This window comes from Tauraco erythrolophus, chromosome 2 (genome assembly GCF_009769465.1).
Source record: "Tauraco erythrolophus isolate bTauEry1 chromosome 2, bTauEry1.pri, whole genome shotgun sequence".
In the NCBI taxonomy this organism is placed as follows: domain Eukaryota; kingdom Metazoa; phylum Chordata; class Aves; order Musophagiformes; family Musophagidae; genus Tauraco; species Tauraco erythrolophus.
In genome coordinates this window covers 25590935-25616795 of record NC_141466.1, presented here as the reverse complement: position 1 = coordinate 25616795, position 25861 = coordinate 25590935, and the positions used below count along the sequence as shown (strand labels likewise).

Sequence of the window (25861 nt, the reverse complement as noted above, 5' to 3'; positions counted from 1 at the left end):
TTTTTTTTTAATTAAAAATAAGGGTTCCAGGAATATGCACTTTTATTCCAAGGTCAAGCCTTTTCTATTGAATACAACTCTGGTACTTCAGCTGAAGGTCTTCACAGTAAAAGCAAGGTTAATAGATTGCCTTTCTTTTACCAAGTTCTCATCATGTTGCATTATGAAATGCTACTAAATTGTCTATCCTTTTTTATTTAAAAAATTTAGATTTTTTTTTTTTCAACACTGTGCAACAATGAGAATCTAGCCCTTAGAAAGACAGCACGGTTCTCTTCTGAATTGATCACTAGCTTTACGTTTTAAAAGCCCAATTTCTCTTGCAGTGTTACAATCCTACCAAATTAAAGAGTACAAACTGCAATTTTATTTCTCTGATTCTGACAGAATGTTATAAACGAAAAACCACATCTACACAGTGTGAAAGAGCAACCTATTCAAGCACCAGTTTTGATCCTCTATGCTCAGATGACTTGTGCTACATCTCAGAAGTAAGTATGTGGATAGGAAAGGGAAGAATCTGTGGATAAAAATGACAGAATGTCTAAAAAATTTTTTGTCAATGATTCAGTTTTCATTTCTTTGCAACATGTATAATTAATAGTGGCCTCTAACAAGTAAGTAAACTTGAAAGAAAATTTATGACCAACTACAGAAAAGTCTTTTTGCTAAGTATATCTCAGATTTGCAGAATCAACATATTCTGCTTTATTTTGTCAGTTGATTTTCTTTTTAAGTAGATAGAAGGGACTTACATGACTTCAAGCTCCAAACCACACGTAGTGAAAATCAGTTATGAAAGAATACGATTATTTTTTTCAGTGCAATCCTTTGTCAACTGCTAATATCCAGACGAACGCAAATCTGAAAAGTTATTCATCATATTATGTGTTTTTCCACACAAGTTAACATCTATTACTTGTACTGTAAAATTACGTACTTTTTAATCTTTGTTTTACAACAGATACACTCACTAAAACAGAAATCAAGTTTCTAACTTTCACCTATTGGCAAATCTAGGCAGCTGCACTTACTAGCAAAATCTCATTCCTCTGCTTCACTTTCCCAATGATAAATTTAACTACAAAATTTGAGAATAAATATTTTTCTTCCCATTCTATTGCCACACAAACAAATTTAATTAACTGCTCTATAAAAAAAAATCAGTATGCAATCTTATGTCTCCACCAAGGTCTAATTCGGCTTTTGTGAAGGAAAATACGCGTAATATTCACTTTTAAGACTGCAAAACAATTTATTTTCTCCATTAAATGAGCAGACACGCAGATCGCAATGTCTCAGCATGGTTTCTGTGTACTACATGTGCATTATGTCCATGTGAAGCTCACAAGTGTGCCACACGGACAATACTGCACCTGCCTTTCTGTGAAAATCATCATGGCCTGCTAACCTTTTCCACAAAACAAATTTCTGGGTGGTACACCCTAGAAAGCAATCTTGCTTTATTCTTCCATCTTGTGCCCAACATGACCTCTTAACCAAACAGACTCCTTTAAAAAAAAAAAAAAAAAAAAAGCGGGAGGAGGGGGAAGCAGGCATTGCTGGGTACAACAAACCATAGGATCAGATGCGAAAATCACACAGCTGCAAGCATTCTTTTGGGAACCCAGCACTGGGATTTATCTCAATCGCTTAATGTAATTACAAAAGTCAGTCATGTAGTAGTAATGTAATTTGCACATTTTTACAGCTGAAGTGAAGTTGAATCTTTATGAGAGGCTGAGTGAAAAGCAGGGATCCTGCTGCCACACTATTCCACCACATTAGTACCAAATGACAAGCATTTTGCTTTTGTTTATTTTCCAAGATGCTTTAATTAGGAAATCTATATAACCCTCCCTTACATGTTTAAGCTGATTATTTTATCTTTAAATGACTCCTGCATATTTGAGAACAAAAAAAACCTACCCTAGCAGCCCTCATCTCTTACTTATATCCATGTACATACTGCATTTCTGCAGAAATTGCTACACAATGCTGTTTGAATTTTAATGACGCACCATGCCAACCAGTTGTTACAACAGAAAGAAATCCAGACACACATAAGATGAATTGCTGTTACAGTGCCACATTCTGATATGAAAATTAAGTGTCTTCCCTTGGGCTGCTCTTTTACGAAGAAACAGAAAAGCAATGGGAAGAAAGCACAAAATTGATTTTTAAGTGGGAAATATGAATTATTAATTCTCAGTTCTACACTAGTTGTTTCTTAGAAGTTATTTTCCAGTGAATGTACAAAATGAATAAAAAAAATCTAAGCCAACTCGGAGTTTGAAGGATGACAGTTACACTGAAAATATCACTGTAATATGAAATAAAATGCTGCACTCAAAAGACTAAAAGATGACTTGTCAATAGCAGAGTTAATTTTCACTGTTAACACTTTGCATCCTTTGTTTTCTGGACAACAGCATGAATTACACTTTGATTTTAGATTTTATTTTTTAAAAAAATCCTTAAAGGCAGTCTAACTTAAAAAAAAAAATAATCTTACTTAAGTTACATTTCTTCAGGGGAAGTACCAAGTGTGTCAGGCTAAGTATTTGACATAAAAAAGAAAAGGCATTGCCGTTACATTTATCAAACAAGAACGACAACTCTGGTTGGGAATTCCCTGTCACGCATACTACTTATTTATCAATACATGGCTGTTTCCTAGTCTTTTCCAGTGAGGAGCCCAGCCCAAAGCAACAGACCATGCCCAGTGAACAGCTTTTTCCTCTTTTCCTTGCCACTTAAGAAAACTCAGCAAATCACCTTTGGGCCAATGTTCCCAGAGCTCTCAAGAACGGGATCCAAACTGCTCAGCACAGCCATACTCTGCCATGTGGAGAGGGTCACACACTTCCACTTTTCAAACATTACTGGAAGTACACACACACGCTTTTGGCAGGAATTCCAAGCTCGCACTTGAGCCTCAGCCCTTTCCCAGCATGGAGCGGGAGACACGACTGCCCTGCAAGAGCGACCTCCACGTGCCGAGACCTCTTGCTGCCGAGGCGGCCACCCCGCCAGGCTTGGGCACAACTTTCTCAGCTTGGAAGGAGCCAGCGCGGCTGCTGGCACGCTCAAAACCAGGCGCGCGTGTGAATTCGAAGGACGAAGCGTACCTGTGCAGAGCGGTGGCACGCGGTCTGAGACGCTGGGAAAACAGACCCCTTGGTCCGCCACCGACTGGAAACTGCCCCGCACCTCCCACCGCCTTGCAGCAGGACCCTCGCGCTGCCCGCAGCACCGCTCGCCTGATGTCACCGCTGGGACTTGACTCTAACTTTTACATCTTTCCGCGAACCTCCTTTTCCAAGGCACCAAATCAATGTACCACTACCGAAAAACGTGCTACTGCAAACTGAAGCTGGATGATAGCTGGTTTTTCACTGCAATGCCTGATTTCAGAAACTGAAGGGAAAACAGGTTTAAATAAAACCAAGGGGGAAAAAAAAAAAGGAAAAAAAAAGGAAAAGAAACGTTTATGCCCTAAACAAAAACAAAAACAATACAATTTTGTTTTCATTTATAGAAAAGAGTTTTCAGCTACACTGGGCAAATACGTAAATGAAATATACCCGTTTTCAAAATAAAACATCAAAATGAAACATAAATACGTATATGGCAGAAACACATTCTGCTCTGGTTTGCTACGAACACTTGACCTGAAGGGGGCCTACAGGAAAGCTGGAGAGGGACTTTTGACAAGGGCATGTAGTGATAAGACAAGGGGCAATAGCTTTAAACTGAAAGAGGCAAGATTTCAATTAGATATAAGGAAGAAATTCTTCACTTGAGGGTGTGAGGTACTGGAACAGGTTGCCCAGAGAAGTTGTGGATGCCCCATCCCTGGAAGTGTTCAAGGCCAGGTTGGATGAGGCTTTGGGCAACCTGGTGTAGTGGAGGGTGTCCCTACCCATGGCAGGGGGGTTGGAACTAGATGATCTTTAAGGTCCCTTCCAACCCTAACCATTCTATGATTCTATGATTTTTACGAAAACTTGAGGAGCCTAATTCAAGCTTACTTTTCCTGCGGTAGCTTGGAATTTCAGTTGCTTAATTTAAGACATTTCGCAGAAAACTTCTAAGTGCCATACTCTGAAAACTTTAGATATTTGGAAGTTTCACAAATTAAGAATCTAAACCATGAAGCACAGAGTCATATCACTCAGAAATTGTTATCCAGCAGTACAAAAACCAGAATGAAGTTATTTCCATTATATTAACTGAAACAAACATGACAGCATTTTCATCTGCAAGCAAGCTGCAACATCCATTTATTATAAGCAAACTTGAAACTGAAGCTGTGAACAGAAATGAAACCACATACTGTATTTTCATTGCTCCAACTGAAAATATGCATAAAAGTGGCAATTTATCAATTTATTACAACTGAATAACTTACATACAACTCGTGACTAGATCAAAACATAAAATACGTATTTCTGAGTGGCCCTTCACTTTTTTCCCCTCAAAAAGCATGTAACGCCTCTTAAAACCAGTAGGTATACCTAGTCTAATTCAGTAAGTCAATCCTCCATTCTTACTTCTAACCAGTTGATTATCTCTGCTAAAAGCTACAGCCAATTGTTTCAAAAGTTTACCGAGGCTGTTTTTTGTGAAGAAAATCTGGAATCCAATACACTCTCTAAGTCACAAACCAGAAATGCTGCTGAGCACGTTACGGTAGAGATGAATAACATCAACATTATCAAGAGCAGACAGTTGAGGGCCACACATACAAAGTTCTACCTACTATTACATATACTGAGAATATATAGATATAGTAGGCTCCTAACGTAATAAAACAATTTAATACTATCTTCTAATAACAGAAAAGAGCATTCTATCGATTACAACTCATAAATGAACAGAAAGCATTACATCCAGCAAAAGAGTACTAGAAAATCCACTTAAATTTAATTAACTGTGGAAAACAAATTTAAATCAGAAAAAATTTAAGATGTGACAGATCCACACTAGGAAAATTCAATTCATTTATGCTTCTACATAGTTTTTGTGTATTAATTTATATATGGCATCTTATTTAACATCACAACTTCTCTACGATAAACTTTCTTCACTAAAGACAAAATTTGGAAAAATTGTCCTTCAGTGCCCAAAATATTTTTAAAATGTAATCATACTGTAGAAAAAAAAAAAAAGTTACGTTTTGACAGGCATTACTAGCCCAAGTAATTGTGCAATTAGAAACTGTATTATATTCGCATCATACATAATTTTTCAATTGTATGTTTAACATTGACTCAAAATCTGAAATGCTCATTTTTAGAGACAGCACATTATAGATGTCTCCAGATGAAACTATTTGCATAAACTTACTTGGTTCAGCCCTGGAACCGTGTTTTTGAAGAAAGTCAACTATCTGAGCCAAAACCTTTTTGTTGCAATGTGTTGACAGCTCTTCATCACATTCATAACACCTAAACAAAAGAAGAAACAAACTGGAATTCAGGATATCTGGATGTACCTCCCAGCTTTAACAAAACTCTCAAACAACCTTACACAAATTACTTAAGCTCTAGGTTTCAATTTTTCATACTAAAAAGAAAAATAAAACTGAATTCTCTCATCTCATTTATGCTCTTCTATAGTTCAGTCTCAATTCACTGTGATACTTACAGATTTAAATAATCTCAGTTTATAGTTCTTCAAATAATCATATAGAAACAAGCAGGAAGGACACACTCCTACAACCTCTACAGAACTGAATGGACTCAAACTTATATTTTAGTACTGATTTGTGACCCCCTCTGAAGATCCTAAGGACAAACTAATTTTCTCTCCAGTATTCTGCGTTCAGCTCTGGAGTCCCCAACACAAGAAGGACATGGTGCTGCTGGAGCGGGTCCAGAGGAGGGCCACAAAGATGATCCGAGGGCTGAAGCACCTCTCCTGTGAAGACAGGATGAGAGAGTTGGGGCTGTTCAGCCTGAAGAAGAGAAGGTTCCGGGGTGATCTTATTGCAGCCTTCCAGTGCTTAAAGGGGGCCTACAGGAAAGCTGGAGAGGGACTTTTGACAAGGGCGTGTAGTGATAGGACAAGGAGTAATGGCTTTAAACTGAAAGACGGGAGATTTAGATTAGATCTAAGGAAGAAATTTTTCACTCAGAGGGTGGCGAGGTACTGGAACAGGTTGCCCAGAGAGGCTGTGGATGCCTCATCCCTGGAAGTGTTCAAGGCCAGGTTGGATGAGGCTTTGGGCAACTTGGTGTAGTGGAGGGTTTCCCTGCCCATGGCAGGGGGGTTGGAACTAGATGATCTTTGAGGTCCCTTCCAACTCGAACCATTCTATGATTCTATTTATCTGTCAGGATCATTCTTTACTCTGAAAAGACATTGCTTTAAGTTATGCCTAGTCCTTATACACAAGCATACACCAACACCTGCAAACTCATTCTTACCATATGATCCATGTGCTGAGGTTGATAACAATGCAATGAGGTTCTGTGTGTGCTGTTTGGAAGTGTTTCAGAGAATGCTGGCCTTCCGAGTTCTTACTACATCCCTAAAAACAGAAACATCAACACAGTAAGGGGAAAAAAGGGAAGCAGGAAAAGACTATATTATTAGCAAATAAACTACAAAAACTTCACTTTTCAAAATTAGACAGAAAGCTATAGTACCCTAAATACTCATTTAGCATTCTTAAGGATTGAGAGCATTTAACGTTCTTAATATTCCAGTATTATAAAGATATCTTTTTTTTTTCCAAATGAATACATTTTCTTTTTACAAATAAATGAACATCAATGACAACACAAAACCTAAATCTCATCTTTTTCACCCGGAAAAATCAGTTAAAAGTATAGAAAATTATTAAGTTTGTTTTAACTTAATAGAAGTAGTTCCTAGCTTTTGAATATGTATTGAATAAGAAGCAATAGACAGAAAATTATGCCATTCACAAAAGAAAGAATTGTCTAAAAAAAAAGTGAATGAAATTACTATGTAACATATTTGTTCCACAGAATATGAAGGAAAGGACAGCATAGCTAACCCTCACTCCTCAAGAATGCTAAATGCATTCCAGACAGTAAATGCAAAAGATACATAAATTGGTTTGTAGTAAAAAGCTACTCAGAACACACTATTTGTGTACAGTAACTTCGAGAGAAAGCATTTGCAATTTTTCAAGTATCCATAGAGTGGGACTTGGAAGATTCAGGACTGGTCTCTGAATGAGACATGAGTTTTGGAGGCTATTAACAGCATAAACATGAAAAAGCACACAGAGTTAACTCCTTTTAAAAGTCCTCCTTAACTACAAGTTTTCAGAGACAAGACATACAAGTCCTCCTCAAATCTTGTTAACTGTGTTCTGAAGCCTGCAAATAGCACGTTTCTTTGCAAAATTAAATCTGTTTAGGTAATACTGGTAGGAGCTGGCTTCTGTCCTTACTATAGTAAGATCTACTGAAAGTCTAAGGAAGTGTGAAATGCTTTGTTCAGGCAACTATTAGCTGAACCAAGTGTGACACTGCCTGTATACTGAGTTTTTATGTATCAGTCTTTACTTCACTTTGTCACTCTGACATTGTAGCTGATCCAATCTAAGGGCTAGCTGCCACAAAAAGCAGCATTCTCACTCCGGCAGAGTCCTTTCTCCCTAGTTTCAGTCAAATCTAGCAATTGAGTGTCCAAAGTTGATTCAGCAATATACGTATTTGTTTTTCATTCATTTGTATTTGCAGGATCTTCTGCCAGATGAGCCAGCTGAACGGATGCATTTTGCAGCCACACAGTTCCTGGAGCAAATTCTCTGTAAGTGGCCAGAGCCAGCAAATGAAGAACAGAGAAAAGGCAGGACCATTACTTACTACTTCTGATGCCAAACTGCACCACAACACGTAAAGCGAACCGAATAACACTGCCAAAAATGGGACAAGAAGAATGTAAGGCCACATCCCTCTCCACTGAAGAAGCTGAAGCATGGGCTCTCACAACTAAGCACTAACGTCACGCTGTTTCAGTGAAGGTAATGAGATGCCAAAAAGACAAGGATCCGCACCAGTTGTATCCTTTAGAAAACCAGGGCCGATCCACCTCAGTAAATTTACAGCATATGCTTACCTGAGAGCCACATTTGAGACACAGCCATATGTCCGAAGGTGCCACGGGCTCACCGTCACTCATCCGCCTCTCCTTCAGGCATTCTGCACATATTGACCAGACGCTCTGAGCTACCGCTCTCTTCACATGATGCACGTCCACTGCTTGGCTCACGTGCTGGCAGGTTAAGCCTGGAGAAAACAACACATGCTCACTTTCATCCATCGAAATAATAGCTATGAAAGGGAGCACGTGTACGCTAAAAGAGCAGAGTCTTCAATGAATTCAGCATTAGAAAAAAAAATAGCAAAGAACTAAAATAGGAAAAAATCAGCCAGCTGCTCCTCATATACTGAATTTTATGAAGGATTATTTCAGTCTTTCTGTAATTCCTTCTCAAGTCAATAAATGCCACCTCTTAAAAACAGATAAACTACTTTGTACAAAAGTACAAGGATTACTTTTGTACAAAATTCATTTCTCTGGTTTTTGGTTTGGTTTTTTTTTTTGTCAACAGCAAATTACTACATAAATCAATTTTTGCATATAACAATACATGCGGCTGATCTTTCAAATATCCATGCATCCCTACTACAAGTGCCCATTCTGAACATGAACATCAACCACCATTCTTCTCTGTCGTATTTTTTGCACAAATTCTACTATAACATCAGAGAGCAACGAAGATTTGAAGGAACCTCTGAAGGCCATCTTGTTCAAATCCTCATTCAAAGCAGGGCCAAATACACATTTAGATCTGGTTGCTGATGGCATTGTTCAGCTAAGTGTTCAATGTCTTCAAGGACAGAGGGTTCACCAACTCACTAGAAAATCAGTTTTCTGCCCAATCATTCTCAAGGAGAAAATAAAATAAATTTCCTTATGCATAGCCACATTTTCTTTGCCCTAACTATTTTCTGTTGCCTTTAGTCCTTCCATTGTGGACCTCCTAGAAGAGTCTGGCTCTGCCTTCTCTATAACCACCTATCAGGCAATCAAAGAAAGAAACTATACTTTCACTCCTTTGGCTAAACACCACCATTCCCTTCAGTCCCTCCTCACGCATCATGTTCTCAATCTCCTTAGAACATGGAGGGGATGACCCACTGTTGGACTCACTCCGACAAGTCAATGCCTTTCTTGTAACAGGGAGCCCACAAGAAGACATAGTACTCCGGATGAGGTCTCACAACTGCTGAAAAGATGGGAATAATCACATATCTTGCCCTGCACTCTAGTTAATATGGTCCAGCATACAGGAGGCACAAGCCACACCGCTTGCTCTTATTCAGTGTGTGCACTAGGACCTCCAGGACCTTTTCCACAAAGCTGCTTTCAAGCCGTTGATTCCCACTCTGTAATTGCATGTGGTTATTTTGGCCCAGGTGTCAAACTCTCTGCTTGCCTTTGTTGAACTCAGAAGTTTCTGCCAGCCCACTTCTCCAGCCGGCCCAGGTCACTTTGAACGGCAGACCTACCCTCCTGCCTATCAACTACTCTCCTCAATTTGTTGTCATGAAGATGACAGAGCGTAGCCTCACAATGACATCACCCATCCCTCTGAGCACCTTCAGATGCATGCCATCTGATCCTATGGACTTGTGCAGGTCCAATTTGCTTAACAGCTCTCAATGTTCTTCTATTCTGAACAATGCTTAAATCCCAGAGTCTGCCGCCAGGCTCAGGGACAGGGAGGACCAAGTGCAGAGCTTACATGTGAAGACAGAGGCAAATGAAGGATTGAGCTCCTCAGCCTTTTCTCCTGTCCCGTGTGGCTAGGTCCCTCGTCTCCCCAGGCAGCAGGTTTGCACTTGCCTTAGCCTTCATTTTATTTTATCACAGTATCCATATAAGCCATCTTACTCTTCACACCCCTCATCAGATTCAACTCTAATTGAGCGTGGTTCACCTAATCCCATCCCTGTACACTGAGTGCCCTTCCAAGGACAGCCCAAACCTGCCTCCACCCTCTCTGCCCTTCCTTTTTGCCTCTGAGCCTCGCTGGAAGCTCTCTGTTCAGCCAAGCAGCCTGCTGCCACACGTGGTTGACCTTCCATGCACAGGAAAGGACCGTTCTCCTGCTTTGAAGGAGTTGTCATCGAAGATCAACCAGCTCTCCAGTCCTTCAGGGCAGTCATGTAGTGTAACAACCGATCATGCCACAAACACTTGACTGGGGATATCTCTGTTATAAATTCAAACAAGAAAAGCATTTCATGGTACTGCTGATTAGTGGTTTTCATCAGTCAACACGGAAGTTATTAGCCCTCAACCTCAGGGCCAAACATCACCCAATGTATTTACCTGAAATATCATCGGAAGAGTCCTCATCCTGCGGCCTGTTAGGCCTTTTGCTTCTCTTCGATTTCTCGGGGTTGGCTCTTGATGGATCTTTCACCCGCATCTGTTACTTACTAGGAAAGAGAAACGGAAGTTGCTTTATTCTCTAGTGCTTCATCAAATGTAGTGAGTTTGAACTCTAAAAGCATGAGATCGAATCACACATTCACACCTCATGAACGTAGTTTCAGGCTTTGACTAATATCAGCTATTGTGTAACAAAGAATATGAACCTGTCAGGAATGAACCACCCTTAGGAATGCCGCAAGATCCGTCAGCTACACTACCTGACATCACGAACTGTATCTGTAGCTACAGAGGACACATATTTCCAGACAGTGGTGTTAAATATTTGAGATACCAAGATTTTATTTATTTTTGCTATTGTAAACTACTGCAGAGCTCCAGCCATACCTTACCAGAAAAACTTCATCAAAGTAAAAGCTTTTCTCCCTTAACATATCTCCCTTAGGAAAGGTTTCAGTCAACATTTACCCTTGCACATTCAAAAAAAACTTTTGAGCAATTTCAAACACTTTAATAAATTTTCCAAATCTCATTAAAGTGTCCTCTCCTATGAGTGAGGATAGACTGGAAGTGTAAGCTGACTCCCCTATTAAACATCAGTGAATCTATATGGATGAAGTCTCTCATAGGAAATTTGGGCCATTAATAAAGGAGCCCTATGAGGAACAGAACTAAAGGATAAATATTTGCCACTAAACTTTAAAAAAAATCCTCAGAGATTTCAGCACACCGGTCACTCAGTCAAAATCCAAATGTGAATTCACTGAAGGAGTGCAGCTGTGCATCACACAAACAGCTTCTGAGGCTTAGTTTACAGGTTGTCTTTTAACAATGTGCTTCATAAAAACAAACTTATGTTTTCATATAAAAAGCATATGAATGTAAGCCAGTCAAATATTCATACATTGCAAACCTGTGAGCCATTCTGTTTAGAAAAAAAAAAAAGTCTCGTGTACCACAAACAGGTGAATAATGTCACCTGAGCCACCAGGGACCAAACGTTTTCAACTGTGCTACCTCATTTATGTATAGGAAACCTCTAAAATGCCCCACATTTGGGAATAGCAAAAGATATATCCTTGCTACTGATCAAGTAGGTAAGTTTGGCAAAGTTTAAAAAGTTTGTCCGTCTACGTTTTTTAATCTTTTCCATATACGCATTTAGACCTTTGTCCTGCTGAAGCTCTGTGAGACAAAGGAATTGACCTGTATATTGAACTCAATATTCCCTCTCTTTTCTTATACATTAAGTCAACCAGCAGAAAAGTCATCGATCTCGGTACTAGAGCACCACCATCACTGGTATCTGAACAGCCTTCACTGAAGTGAAGGCAATCTGCACCTCAAAGCTCCTGTTCCAGGTTCCTAGAGGTCTGGACAGACATCTCTGCATCTGCCACACGTATTGTTAGTGCTGGAGTTTTTCTGCATGAACATATCAATTAGAGATTTACTTTGGCCAAGCCAAATTTTTGTAGAGTATGAAAGAAACCTTTACTCTCTGCATCAACGGCTTCACGTCTCCTCAACCTTTCAAAATGCACTTCATTTTTTGCAGAGTGCTACATTTACACAGCAATCAGTTTATGCTATACTAAATACCATGATGTTCTTAAATTATAGATTTCAAAATTTCCTGTACTTAAGGGTATAAAGCTTCAAATGCTTAGACACCCAAGTGAACAATGCCACTGAATTCAGCTTTGCTGATTTTGTAGGTTCACAATTTATGTTCATACAGTAAGAAAGATCTGACTTCCAGCTCTTTATATTCAACAAATGTTAGCATACCTAATGTACATCAACAGCCACGCATCACGGCCTCCCTAGAACAGGAAAAGGTGCTTCAGACCTAAACAACTTCAACTGTGTATTTCTGCCTTGGCACCTCATCATATATATCCAATCTTCGGGTGAAACTACCCATCACCACTTGTCACACTGCCACTTAACTGAGCACAAGATTCATGGAGACATTCATGAAACAGTAAGGCCAATATAGCTACTATTAGAAAAAACATGATTTTACACTAAATTATGTAAAGAGTCAATAGCAAAAGCAGCAAAAATGTCCTCCCTAAAGGAACATAGTTGTGTTTAGGTTATTCAAGACTGACATAAACGATCTACGAGTTTATATCAGCATAACAGTTCTTATCTCTTTGGACAGATTATGTAAGACTGTCCAAACCACAGATTCCACCCAAATGAAAGTCAAGTTTGTATCAGTAGATTCCAAGAGCTCAAAGAACTTCACGAAAGAACAATTATGGGCCCGACCAGATGAAATCCAAGCAAATCTTTACCACCGGTGAAATCCTGTGGTCCATAGGCCAGGAGATACAATCCAGATTGGGGCACACACAGCTTACCGTTGAACTCACTCTCTAGGGTCCTTCAGGACATGTGGAAAAGACAGAGTGTCAGCTGGTACCACAATGACTGAAAACCTGGCATTTCTAGCCCAACATAATCAACATGGCATTAGAAACAAATACTGGCATAAGAAGCCGGCGTTCACACTGCAGGTTTGGGAACTCACCGAGCAATTCAGAGACTTTCCAGTCTTCTTTCAGTAAGAGCAGGCAGAACAAAAGATAACACGGACCATTAGATTAACCACTTTTCATGAACACACATATAGACAGGCACCCATCAGACAATGTTTACTGACCTGTGAGCTCTTGGAAAAGCCACAGCATATCAAGGAGCTAGCCAGCCAGGGTTTGTGCTCGATTTTGAAAAGCAAGTAAGTCGGATAAAAGAGCAAGAGCAACAAGCTACTCAGCACATACCTATGATGCAAGTAGCACAGTATATATGCAGTACTATCTGCCCTTTCCAGTATATTTGGGCACAGAAAAAGTTACAAGTAAAAGATCTCATTTAACAATTAAAAACATGATCTACATTTCAAAATCAAAACGTTTACACCACGAATTTGATTATTATATTTAATTGAGATAAACAAGGAAGAAACTTAAGGTACAGATAAACAACTTCAGAAACTACTTCTCAGAAATATTTCCGTTTATAGGAAATAAAAGATTGAGATTTTATTGGAATGAAAATCCTGAACAAACATAGAAATATAGAAAACATAAAATATAGGTAAGAAAAAAGTAAGAGAGAAATTCTCAAGGTTTCTGTTAACTGTAGTCACAAGCCATTCAGGACAAGCAGGATGAGGGAAAACAAACAATTTACACAAAATTAACTTGATACACTAAAGATTAAAAACAGTGGCAATATTCCCATGTTTTGCCTTTTTCCAACCCATTCTTATTTTTTGAATATGTTCCACGAGTAATTTGTGGCTACAGCCGCAGTGGAGTGTCCTAAAGGAGATAGACTCTCGCTCTTTCCCTATGCAGAAAGAAGTCTCCATAAATCCTTTCTTGGAAATTTCTTTTGGTGATGGAAAAACAAATACAGGAAGTTTTCCATTTTGTATACACACAATCAAGTCACAGTGCAACTGATATTTGACTAATGAATCTGACAAATAAAAAACCCCTGATTTTTGTGGTAGAAAAAGCTGAGTTCAGAGAGTATGTTAGCTCCATCTTGATCTCTATTTGACACATAGTAAAAATCTTAAGTAGAAATTATGCAGTTTCATGGGGAAAAAAATAAAAATTGAAAGAGCTAAACCTCTCCCTTTTAAACAATCATTTCATACAAAACTAAGAACTAGTCCTTACCAAATGTGTTCAGATTCTTTGAGCTTAGCATACAAGAGTTTGAAGTGCAATCGTCATCACTTGCTATTCTCCGTTTACTTTTTACTTCTTAAAAGACTCCTAACGGCAGTCTGCCTATCAAAAGCTGATTGAGATCAGAACCTCCTCACTATGACTGCTCATTTCCATCTTTCTAGAAAGATCAAACCACTTCAAAAGCAGCAGACTGGTCTGCCTACTTAATTTTAAAAGCTTCAAATTTGACAGTGCCAAAAATCACTGTGCTATATTTGTTAGGTTAAATCTAAGGTCTGTCTAGACTATTTTAAATGTAAGGTACACCTGAAATAGTCTGTATTTAACAGCATTAATATTTCCCTACTTAGAAAGGCACCTTCTTTGTAAAGTATATATTTTGAAACTAAAAAGAGATGGACGTAGTTCCTAAAATAAACAATTGTTATTTTTTGAAGTTTTGTATTTTACTGTAACTCAGCTTTTCTTTTGGAAAAACAAAACAAAATCAAACAGGTTGCTCCTCTTCACAGCATGTTTATGCAAGAGATGTGGAGAAGCAAACTGTGTCTTCACTGTCCAGACTCCCCAAAACCTATTCCTGTTTTACTTTCACTCCTTACTTAAAGGTTGAGTCCCTCCTCCTACCATGTCTACAGCTCACTTCCTAAATTTTGAAATGTGCCACCTTCGTGAGTTTTCCCATGCTGTACCTTCACTATGAAGCTTGTAAGAAACCTGATCCAGATCATCAGTGTGTTAGAGAAACAACCTGCTGTACTGACTACTACCGTATCACTGCTTCCATCTGCCAAGATCCACTTTTTCTCTCCTCTTGTAGTTAGGGTGCCAGCTCTTTCAGGCAAGTACCACATTTTTCTTATTATCTGTGTGATACCTACCGTAACATTTTTCCTGATTCTTGATTAACTAGGAGGATTACACTTGCATTACTACAACACAAACAAGATAAAAATGGTGTAATAACCACCAGCTCGTCTAAGCGTGCTTACCCTATGAAATACAGCCAAGTGAATCTTCAGATTGTCTCCAGGTACTATTCTGGATACAGGTTAAGACTCTCCCAGCAGGACTGCCCACCGACTGTGAAACCAGTATTGTTAATTATTTCACCAGTGAGCACCTGAATTCAAAGACGCTGAGGCAAATACATTTACCTCAATCTCTCAATTCCTCTGAGGTATCCTAAATTCCAGCTGTCTCACCACTCCTATTCAAACTTTCAAGTTAGAATAGATACCACTTTATGTCGCTAATGCAAAAAACCCTCTGCATCACACTGCAAAGGCACAGCACGCACTGAATACAGTGAAAAATTAGCACTTTCAAGTAACTTAACAGAACTGCCCAGCTGTCAACAGCAGCCTAGCACCAAAGCAAGAGGCTGAGGAACAGGGCAGATGTGCAGATTAAGTCCAAAGGCCAAGACGCTCCGTAGCACGTCTCTGAAGGGCCTTTATGAGCTTCCACGTACAGAAAGAAGAGCCTTGTACCGGTCAGTAACACCAGCTCCTCTGCAGAATTGCTACATGTTTTGATGTAAGCTGCAAGTTGATATATTTTCGACGTCTGTTCCGAGCGTTACCTGTGGCATTTTGGCTTGCTCGCCGCTAGATCAAATGTCACCCAATCAGAGCAAGAACCGCATCCATCACGGTTGGCAACCGGGCAGTGTCACCCATCAGCGGGCCAGGAGGCTCAGCGCTCTGACAGCCACCGAAACCTTTGCGGCAAACAAGCCCCCGCCGCCTGTTAGAGCAGTAAAAGGACCAGAACTGCTGACTGGTAGTGGCAGCAACACTTCTTCCCCTGGAAAATGTCATCTGAAATTCTGAAAGTGTCATCTCCAAGATTTCCTAGCCCAAAGGCACATCACACATCCTACACCATCACCGGAGCTCAAACGCCAATCCTGACATTATATTACAGTCCTAAAAGGGTGAGACACTGACGTACTTCTTGCACAAGGAGTGAGACGGAGCCTTTGGAACACTAGATACAACATTCCTGTTTGCATCCTGCACAATCCTCCTCAGATTTCCTACTGAAACCCACTTGCCACAGAAAAATTGCTTCTAAAGATGAACAGAAACCAGACGTGTCCAGAAACGAATGAAAAGACCCTGTATCTGGGTTTATAACTAAAGTAATTTAAAGGACTGAGTGGGCAGAAGAAGTAACGTTTTGATGACATATTTTTGATAGTATCTTATGGCAAAGGTCTTATTGAAAATTTCAGAGATACCTGTCAATATTCAACCTGAATAGTGCAACCAGCAGGAATAGGGAAGTGATCCTGCCCCTGTACTCGGCACTGGTGAGGCCGCACCTGGAATATTGTGTCCAGTTTTGGGCCCCTCGCTTTAAGAGAGATATTGAGCTCCTGGAGCGAGTCCAAAGAAGGGCAACTAAACTGGTCAAGGGGCTGGAAAATAAAACTTATGAGGAGCGGCTGAGGGAGTTGGGGCTGTTTAGCCTGGAGAAGAGAAGGCTGAGGGGAGACCTGATTACAGCCTACAAATACTTGAGAAGGGATGGTGGGGAGGTAGGGGAAGGGCTCTTTACATTAGTGATGGGAGATAGAACAAGAGGAAATGGGTATAAGCTTAGTCAGGGGAGATTCAGGTTGGATGTTAGGAAGTATTTCTTCTCTGAAAGGGTTGTCAGCCACTGGAATAGGCTGCCCAGGGAGGTGGTTGAGTCCCCATCCCTGGATGTGTTTAAGAATAGGGTGGATGATCTACTTAGCAATATGGTTTAATGGGGATTAGGGACAGTTGGACTGGATGATCTCTAAGGTCTTTTCCAACCTAGAAATCTATGAATCTATGAACCTCACAAAGCAAACTGCAACTTTCACTTATGTTCTCTATCCCACCTTAAATGTATTTTAAAAAAATATGAACATATCAAGAGGGAAAAACATCTGGGTAGATGCATTCATGGTCTAACACAGATTTTCCTAAAAATTCATACTTTAAAAAGCAAAACACATAAGTACCATAAAAAGAGCCATGGTTTATAACGAATGATGTTGGCCAGGAGGTGAAAACTTTGTATGTGAAAAGGCAGTCAGATGACAGAGCCAACAAACTATGCACTCACGCGACACAAACACCGACGTAACAGTGCCATCATGACGGAAAATCTGAGGGCATTAACAACTGAAACAGCTGGAGAACAGTCAGTGAACTCACAGTACCTTGGCAGGATAACCACGTGGACAGAAACTGGGAAAAGAGTGGTCCAAGACGTCATGAGAGAACATGAAGGGCAACGCGAGCAAAGGATGCACTTCAGAGAAATGTTAATTCTGTGAAGTCTAAAAAAAACAAGGAACCGTGGTTGCAGCACAGTACGTGAGACAGCAGGCTGAAGCCCCCACAAAATAATGCGCTGAGACTCGCACTGTACTCCTGCCAAAAGGGCTGAGTCAGAGCAGGTGAAGGAAGATAACGGCTGCGCATAACTTCCCATCCACTCTGGAAGGGTGTTGTGGGAGTCAGCTAATTAATGGGGGTAAAACAGATAAAACCGTAAAGGACTAAGAAAAACTAGTCTGAGCTCTTTGAAAATCAAACTCTTGCCACCGAGAGCAAAAAATTTCATTCCGTTTTCTTCCTCCACACAAACTGCCCCAGTTTGTTTTGATGACACGTCTAAAGTGGAACAACTTGTCCTTGATCTACGATTGAGGCTCACAGCAGAACCCGTGAGATGCTAGCTGCATTTCTGTGAATCTCACAGAAGCAAAACTACAGAGCATCAGTTCTTCAATATTTCATGAAGAAATCTGACAAAACATTTACAACCGTAGTAAACTGCAGAGCAATTTCACAAAGGCATACTCTGCAATGGGTTTGGCACGTGCTGCCGCCACTAAGCTTCCATTTAAAAGCTAGAAAATGAGAGCAGAAAGAATTCTTTAAACACAACTCTCTTTCATATGCTTGTATGAGAAGATTATTTAACAGAATTGGGAAATACTTGTAGTTAAAGACGACACACAACAAGAACACAGTGCTACACCTGGAGTTATTGCCATCTGATTCTACTACGTTCTTGACGTCTTACTTTTATTCTCCTGCAGCTGTATGCCGTTGTGCGTATCCTGTTTAACCGTGCGAGTTGCAACATTATCTATAGAAAGAGCAGGATAACGTCCTAAAGGACACGACATCAACAGCAAAAGACTGAATGAAGTTTAAAAAAAAAAATAATCCAGGAACCAGAGAATTAAAACACTAACCCAAATACAACGTGCAGAGTTGCAGCCATGGGTCTAAAACACCAGGCCTCTGATTAATCGAGAGGACCGTCACCAGGCTGTCATCTGATCACCAGCCACGTACCAGTCTACAGTCACCGAAAACTCTACTTCGTGCATCAGCGCGCCAGTGCCACGGGCACACGCGCTGCCTGCTAGAGCGCTTGGCGTGGGCAGCCCGCGGCCAGCGTGGGCAGCCTGCGGCCAGCGTGGGCAGCCCGCGGCCAGCGTTGGCGCAGCACACAGCCGTGGCAGCAGGCCGGCGGTGGCATCACCAGGCCGGCATATGCCGTGCTGTCAGCACGGGGCAGGAATAACCACGCCAGCCTCATGACACGGAACGGCGAGACCATTTTACAACTGCGCTCGCCTGCGAACCTGCCCAACGCAAAGCGAACTGCGCTTACGTTCGCACCCGGCCACAGGCGATGCTGCCCACTCTCTCCAATTTAACAGACCGAGAAACTTACCGCAGGTCACGGGGACGGCCCGGTGCTGCCGTTTTCATGTCACGGTAGGGTTAACCCCGTAGCCGCCTACCCAAAACGACCCCGCGCGAGCCGCACTTGGCCACCAGCTCTGAGCACCGCGAGAAGCCTCGGGCAGGGCAGCAGCGGGGAGGGCGGCCCGGGGCCCCGGCGGGACAGTGCCCCCCGCCTCCAGCTCGCCACAAGCGTCGCGCCCCCTCCCCACGCCCCGCCCGGCTGCACCCGCGTCGCGGGATGCGGCTCCGCAGGCCGCGGGCCCGGCCGCCGCCATGGCGGGCCGGAGCGGAGCGGCCCGGCCCGGCCCGGCTCTCCAGCCACGGCCGCCGCGCGTCGGCGCCGAGGCTCCGCGGCCCCCCGGCGGAGAAGCCCGCCGCGGCCACGGCGCCCCCGCGCTGGGCCCGCGGCCTCCCCCCCTCCCCGCCCCGAGCGCCCCGCACTCACGGAGCGGCAGGCCGGCAGGCGCGGCGGCAGGAAGCAGCAGAGGAAGCTGGGCCGCAGCCAAGGCCGCTCCGCTCCGCCCGGCGCGGCCCGCCCCCGGCCTCGCCGCGGCGCTCCCCGCCCCAGCCTCAGCCCGGACGGTTCCCCGCGGGCCCCGGCGCAGCGGGCGGGCTGCCCCCGGCGCCGTACGCGCTGGCAAGGAGCGGGCGGCCGGGAGCAGATAGTGGCGCCGGTTGGAGGGCAAAATGCGTCTCCCGGGTAGGAAGGGCGGTGGGGAAGCGGGGCTGCCCGGGGCTGCCGGCTCGCGGGGAGCGCACCTGGCCCCGCTGAGAGGCAACAGGTAGCGGCAGGTCCGGCTGCGGGGCACCTTCGAAATCCAAGGCAAAGGAGGGAAAGGGGTGCGAAGGAAGGGAGAGGTGGTGGGGTTACCTTCGCGTCTGAACTTGGCAGGGTCTTCTTGCTAAAAGACCTGGAGATACTGCACTGGATTTGCGCTTGTGGGGAGCGAGCTAACAGGTGTGCCTGTGCGCAGGGGTGTGGGTAGTCATACCCGGAGGTTATGCAGAAGGGTCTGGGCCCTGCGTAGGTTTTTCAAGGTAGCCCCCGCGGGAGGGACTGGAGGGAGGTCGAAATCAAAGGTACACAGAATATATATTTCATACCTACAAAGGTAGAGCCACAAAAATAATCCGAGGGCTGGAGCACCTCTCCTGTGAAGACAGGCTGAGAGAGTTGGGGCTGTTCAGCATGGAGAAGAGAAGGCTCCGGGGTGATCTTATTGCAGCCTTCCAGTGCTTAAAGGGGGCCTACAGGAAAGCTGGAGAGGGACTTTTTACAAGGGCGTGTAATGACAGGACAAGGGGCAATGGCTTTAAACTGAAAGAGGGCAGATTTAGATTAGATACAAGGAAGAAATTTTTTACATTGAGGGTGGTGAGGCAGTGGAACAGGTTGCCCAGAGAAGTTGTGGATGCCCCATCCCTGGAAGTGTTCAAGGTCAGGTCGGATGAGGCTTTAAGCAACCTGCTTTAGTGGAAGGTGTCCCTGCCCGTGGCAGAGGGGTTGGAACTAGATGATCATTAAGGTCCCTTCCAACCCAAACCATTCTATGATTCTATATCCCAGCTGATGGACAGACAGAGTAAAGGGTGTCTAGCACACGAGGGAGGAGCTAGTAGAAACTGGAATTGAGATTGAGATTAAACTCACCATGTGGCTGGACAGCAAGAGGGGCTTTAGTTGGACAGAAGGCAAATCTGAATTAAAGACTGAGAGATAGTAGTTTTATTGGAATAAGATTATCCAGTGATCAGGCATAGAGAAAAAAGCGGAATAGGGTGAAGTTGCTGTGATATCCCTCGAAAATCAAGGATGGAGAACCTGTAGCGGATCTGCTGACAAACAGGCTGAAAGAATGATTCGAGAAGCTTGTTGAAGTCATTGGACAAAGCAAAGACAAGATGTCAAGAAGAATGTTGTTGAAAGAGGTTGACAGGGTAAGCGAGATTTGATTTAGATAGAGGCATTTTGATGGCGGTGGTGACAACTGAGCATAAAGATCTGCAGGCAGAGTGCAGACCGTGTAAAGAGGAGCCCCAGACCTTGGTTGTGAACACCGTGTTCATGGAGTCTCTACGTAAAAGAAAGAAATAATCTGAAACAAATTGGATCAAAAAGTGGGTTCTTCTTCTTCCACACAGGAGATATAGAATTCTTGCACTGCAAGAGCAATAACTATATTAAAAGGTTAAAGAAAAGGAAAGAAAAGTGAACATGTGTGAAAGGGGGACAGTGTGATGTGAAGGGAAATATGTTCATTTAGCATAGGAGAGGAAAACAGAAATATCTGGAAGAGGTAGAATATCAGGGCACTGGCAGAAGGAGAAGGCAAGTGAAGGAGGTGGAAAAGATGAGGTGAGAAAATGTTCTCCAAAGAAAATGGTTTGAATTCTGTGCAGAGAGTGAGGACAGCGGGTTTTATGCGTAGGTTCCCATTGTATTGGGAGAAATGGGATATAAATTAGAGTTGCATGTTAGCAAAACAGATTTGTCACAGAAATCAGCCAGATCCTCAGCTTTCCTCCAGAAGCATTCAATGACACAAAAGCAGAGGCAAAGTCAGTGTTGAGATTGAATCATGTCTGGAGTTTGGTAATGAGAGAAAATGAAGGGTCAAGGGCAAAGAAGAAAGAAACACAAAGAGCATCAGCAATCAGAGGCGTGAAAGAAAGAAAAGAGAAAGCAAGGAGGAAAGGCCAAAAGGAATTACTAAAGCATGGTGAAGAATGCTATAGGAAGGTTGAGAAGTCCGGGGGAAAAAGAAACAGATGATAGAATAAGAAGATGCAGTAACAAAAACATCAGACAAGGACTAAGACTTGATGAAAGCCTAGGTCTGTGAACCATGTTTTTGATCAACGAAGACTCTGTCAAATGAGAAGACGAGGATAAAGAATGTGCAAGGGTGAACGTGGCTGGATAATCAGCTGGGAAATGACACCACTGGGGATGAGCATGGGAGGCTGGACAGAAATGGAGAGAGAGTGAAATGAAGAAGAGATTAAATGGAGAGAGAGTCTCAAGAGGTGAAATGAAGAAAACTGCTGAGAAGGGGTTGAGTGGGTGCTGGATGACAGTGCCATGAAGGCGAGAGGAGACCTGAATGTGCTGCTTCCCACCCTTTCACTGACCTGGGGAGTTTGCCTGCTTCGATCTCCTCTGACTTCAAAGTCTCAGTCTTTCACAAGATGGCTAGTGGGTCATTACTATTTCTGCAGGCAAGCTAGTGTGTTCACTCTTTGTGTGCATGATCCAGGGTCAAATTAAAACCATACATTTACTTATAAAAATACAACTTCATGTGAATGTGCACTTCATACCACAAGTATCCTGATGCTCCACATCTCATGCTTTATGGTCCTTATAGCAATATATGCAATAAATGGAGAGTAACTGTGGTTGTTATTTTACCACAGATAAAATTTACAGTAAATTATACTTCAAAAGAGAATTTCCAGAAGTAGCACATTCTACCCATACCTTCCTGAAAATGGAAAATGCTTGAAGCTTCGACTCATATATGGATACAGAGCTTCAGAGAGAGAATTTGCAAGTGCCTGTCAAGGGGGCCATATGGAGAGGCTGGCAGAAGGGCAGCTAGTGAACCAGTTATACGTGCCAGGTTCAATTTGTCACACGTTACAGGACTACGAAATAGTTTATTCTTGTTTTCAGAAGGAAGACTCTCATTAGTGAAGATTCGACAATGCGCTCCTCAAAATGCATCTTTTATGAAGGGAAAAGATCCGGCACGCCTGCCTTTAAAGAGTGGAACCGCTGGTAATACACCTGCAAAGGTGTGTGGTAATGCGGAGCACTGGTTTAAAGCACGTTGAGCGGAGAGACCGTATTTGTGCACTTAAAACATGTCTTGGCCATCAGTCGTTGGGGCGGGAAGACTGATAGCTCTCAAAACTAAAGCTTATGGAAACTAGGGATGAGGTTGTTTCCCTGGGGCCACAGCTCCTGTGGCTGTGAGGGGACAGCCAGGGGTGAAAGTGGGGCGGGCTGCTCCTCAGGTGTAACACTGAGAGGTCTCTTGGAATTACCCTGAGTGGATTCACAAGGTAAAAAAAAAGAGGAAAAAATGATTTTTTTAAGCCAACCTGGCTACTCTGGGGGTGTTTCCTGGTCCCCAGCGCCGCACCGAGGCCTCCGGCCCCCACCGCCGAGGAGGAGGCGGTGCCGCCCGCGGAGCCGCCTCCTCCCCCGCCGGCGGGGGCGGGCGGCTGGCGGCAGGGACGGCCCGGCCCGGACGGCCGCCCGCCATGGTCGGGGGCGGGCTGATGGGGCTGGGGGGCCGGGGCTGGTGGCGGGCGGCGCGGAGCCTGTGGGCGGCGAGCGGCGGCTGGTGGCGGGCGGCGGCGCCCGGTGAGGCGGGGGGCGGGGTGGCGGCTCGGCCTCTCCGAAGGCGGGCGGCGGGGTGAGGGTTGCCGGCGCCCGGCGGAAGCCCCTTGCGAATGTGTTAACGCTATCGGGGCGATGGCCGCCCCGAGAAGCCGGGAGAGCGGGGGCCCGCCCTGGGCTCACGGGCTGCGCCTCCCCGGCAGGTCCCGGGGCGGCGGGTGCCGCCCGCCGCAGCCTCTGTGCCAGCGGGCGGCCCAGCCTTTCCTACCAAGAGCTCAAAGACTTGAAGAAGACCAACGTCCTCCACATAGACGTGCGGGAGAGGTGGGAGATCGACAGATTTGGAAAAATCCCAGCGTCCATCAACATACCGCGTAAGTTACGAACACTGCTAGGCGGAGGCGGGTGTTCTCCTTGGCTTGGTGGCCAAGTCTGCGGACAAGTGGCGGTGACTGAGCAAAGAGGAGCTGTGCTAGACAGCTGCTAATATGTTGTGAGGCTGAACTTTTCCCCCAGAGGAATTAGAAGCCTTCTGGTGTAAGCCTGTCTGTGGATGGAAAATAAATGAGACTTTTGTTCTGTATTTCCCAGTGGGTGAATTAGTGCAAACTCTACAAATGGACCCAATGGAGTTCGAGGAGCAGTACAATCAAAAGATGCCATCCAAGTCGGACCCTGTGGTTTTCTCATGTTTGGCAGGAACAAGAAGTAAACAAGCACTTGCTTTTGCCATGTCCTTGGGTTTCAGCAGGTATGGCTTGTGTGTGTAAGGATGGGATTGATGCTGCCTCCCCCCATGAAGCAGAACTTGTATTCAGCTTCTCGGGAGCTAGAGCAAAAACATACATGTGGAAAATGAACAAAACTACTGGTATTTGAGTTAGACACCACGTCTTGTCTCCGCTGAACCCTGAAAGACACTGTTGGGTGCTCCAGAAAAGTGAGGCGTATTGACCTGTGAAACAACCCCTCAGGAGGCCTACGCATGTGCTGCAGGTGACACAATCTGCTGCAACACCATGCTGCCACTGAAGGGTCCATCCACCTCTTAGGGCTCCCTCGCCAAGATGTTGCATCCTTATACAGCTTCATAAGCACGAGTCCTGAGATGCAGGATGATCAGAAAGGTGGAGAACTGCTCACTTCGGTAGAAGTACAATCTTAAATTAGATTAAATAGTCTACAAAACCACACTCTTTGTTAAATTGCGGTTCTATCTGAACAGTTCACTGTTGACGAAGTATGCCTTCGCTTTCAGTAAAGCACTGGATTGTTTGCCAGGAGTTAAGCAGTGAAAGCAATAGATAAAAAGACAATGAGATTGATAGAGTGAAAGCAAAAGCAGCGTTTGGTTGGCAGAATTGCGACCCCTGTGCCAGAAGGTGCCTCACTGGCTTGAAGACTGCAGATATAATTTTAAAAATTTGTTTGTTTGTTGATGTTTTCGCTGAACTGCAATTCATGAACTGGAATATCCCTGCTAATTCTAGTCAAAAGTATGGAACCATGTTCTTGCTTTATAAATATATTGTTTTAATAAGTGCAAAATATCATACATTACCTGTTTTTCATGCTGCCTAATTGAAGGACTCAGTATTGTTTTGCATGGTGGATTTTTGTTTTCCAGAGTTCAGTTTTGTGCAGGCTTATGTCAGATCTACAGAGCATATAGGTTTGCAAGGAAGTAAAGATCAGTGTGCCACGTTTATTTGATGGCATCTGAAATATTAGACGTTAATAACATATAAACCTCTCACCACAGTGAGTCTGTTCTTTTTTAAAAAAAAAAAGTGGCAAACTGTTTCACTGATCTGTCTGCTACTACTTGCTTGATGTTTCATCTCCAGCATTGTGTCATTTGTAAGAAAAGTTACAGAATGCACTGCATGGAGGCAGGCAGTATTAGAGTACAAGGAATGTTGATCTGGCTTGTTGAAGCTAGGTGCAAGTGTATTTAATTGCAGAGAATTTCTGTATGTTTTTTTTCTGATTTTTTTTTTGTTTGGTTTGGGTTTTTTTTGCCACATTCATGCTTCTTTGCACGTATCATGCTTAGATACTTTTTTCAAGAGTCCTCCTTAACATTGTATTTTCTCATATTTTCAGAGTTCAGCAATATGCTGGTGGCCTTGAGGATTGGGTAAAACATGAACCTCCAGAGAAAAAATGAAGATGGCTACCCCAACCCTTGCCCATCAAGGCTTCAGGATGGTTAGTAGGTTTCATAATTCAAACTACATGCATTCCACTTCCAGAATACAGCCCACTCCTGTTTTCTTGTGTAAATGGACATTCACCTTCAAATAGCTGCGTGTATCAACTTCTTGGTTTAAATTATATCTAAAGACTATGACATAAGCAGAGGATGTTAAATTCGTTCAGCCTTTCCCTTGGGCTATGTTTTTTGGTGAAAGTATGTGAAGAGAACCTAAGTGCTTATTATGTTTACCAAGATTTTTGTATGACGTGGGTTATGACTGTTTAAACTAAGGATGATAGGAAAAATAAAATCATCTTTTTCCAAATAACTGTGTTGGGTAGTTTGTTTAGAATAGTTAAACTGCAGATATTCTAATGGAATTGGGGTAACTGCG

The 25861-nt window shown here is 43.1% G+C and overlaps 2 protein-coding genes across 6 annotated transcripts in view; one reads left to right on the top strand and one right to left on the bottom strand.

Annotated features, from left to right (window-relative positions):
• Nucleotides 1–19400, bottom strand: part of USP45 (ubiquitin specific peptidase 45) — a 58579-nt gene extending 39179 nt beyond the window's left edge. For 3 of the 4 annotated variants that reach the window (XM_086631273.1, XM_086631274.1, XM_086631276.1), the window contains exons 1-5: nucleotides 19365–19400; nucleotides 10387–10496; nucleotides 8104–8273; nucleotides 6435–6538; nucleotides 5353–5453 (exon numbers count right to left, since the gene is read on the bottom strand). In XM_086631273.1, the coding sequence (XP_086487399.1) occupies nucleotides 5353–5453; nucleotides 6435–6538; nucleotides 8104–8273; nucleotides 10387–10486 (475 nt within the window). In that variant the 5' untranslated portion in view covers nucleotides 10487–10496; nucleotides 19365–19400. Of the gene's footprint in view, nucleotides 1–5352; nucleotides 5454–6434; nucleotides 6539–8103; nucleotides 8274–10132; nucleotides 10197–10386; nucleotides 10497–19364 lie in introns of those variants that run through there. The other variant, XM_086631275.1, reaches the window with a different exon arrangement.
• Nucleotides 19401–23188: 3788 nt separating this feature from the next.
• TSTD1 (thiosulfate sulfurtransferase like domain containing 1) lies at nucleotides 23189–25437 on the top strand. 2 transcript variants are annotated; one of them, XM_086608165.1, is made up of 4 exons: nucleotides 23189–23291; nucleotides 23471–23641; nucleotides 23859–24018; nucleotides 25374–25437. In XM_086608165.1, the coding sequence occupies exons 1-4, from the start codon at nucleotides 23189–23191 to the stop codon at nucleotides 25435–25437; spliced, it is 498 nt and encodes a 165-aa protein (XP_086464291.1). The 2 variants fall into 2 exon arrangements, with proteins under 2 accessions (XP_086464291.1, XP_086464290.1); XM_086608164.1 differs by having other exon boundaries at nucleotides 23189–23319; nucleotides 23427–23641.
• The last annotated feature ends 424 nt before the right edge of the window (nucleotides 25438–25861 follow it).

Bases quoted from the DNA above. Each gene is read 5' to 3' on its own strand.
- TSTD1 (XM_086608164.1), top strand. From the start codon at position 23,189: ATGGTCGGGGGCGGGCTGATGGGGCTGGGGGGCCGGGGCTGGTGGCGG. The intron at 23,320-23,426 runs GCCTCTCCGAAG...AGAAGCCGGGAG, and splicing joins GGGGGCGGGGTGGCGGCTCG to AGCGGGGGCCCGCCCTGGGC. The intron at 24,019-25,373 runs GTATGGCTTGTG...TCATATTTTCAG, and splicing joins ATGTCCTTGGGTTTCAGCAG to AGTTCAGCAATATGCTGGTG.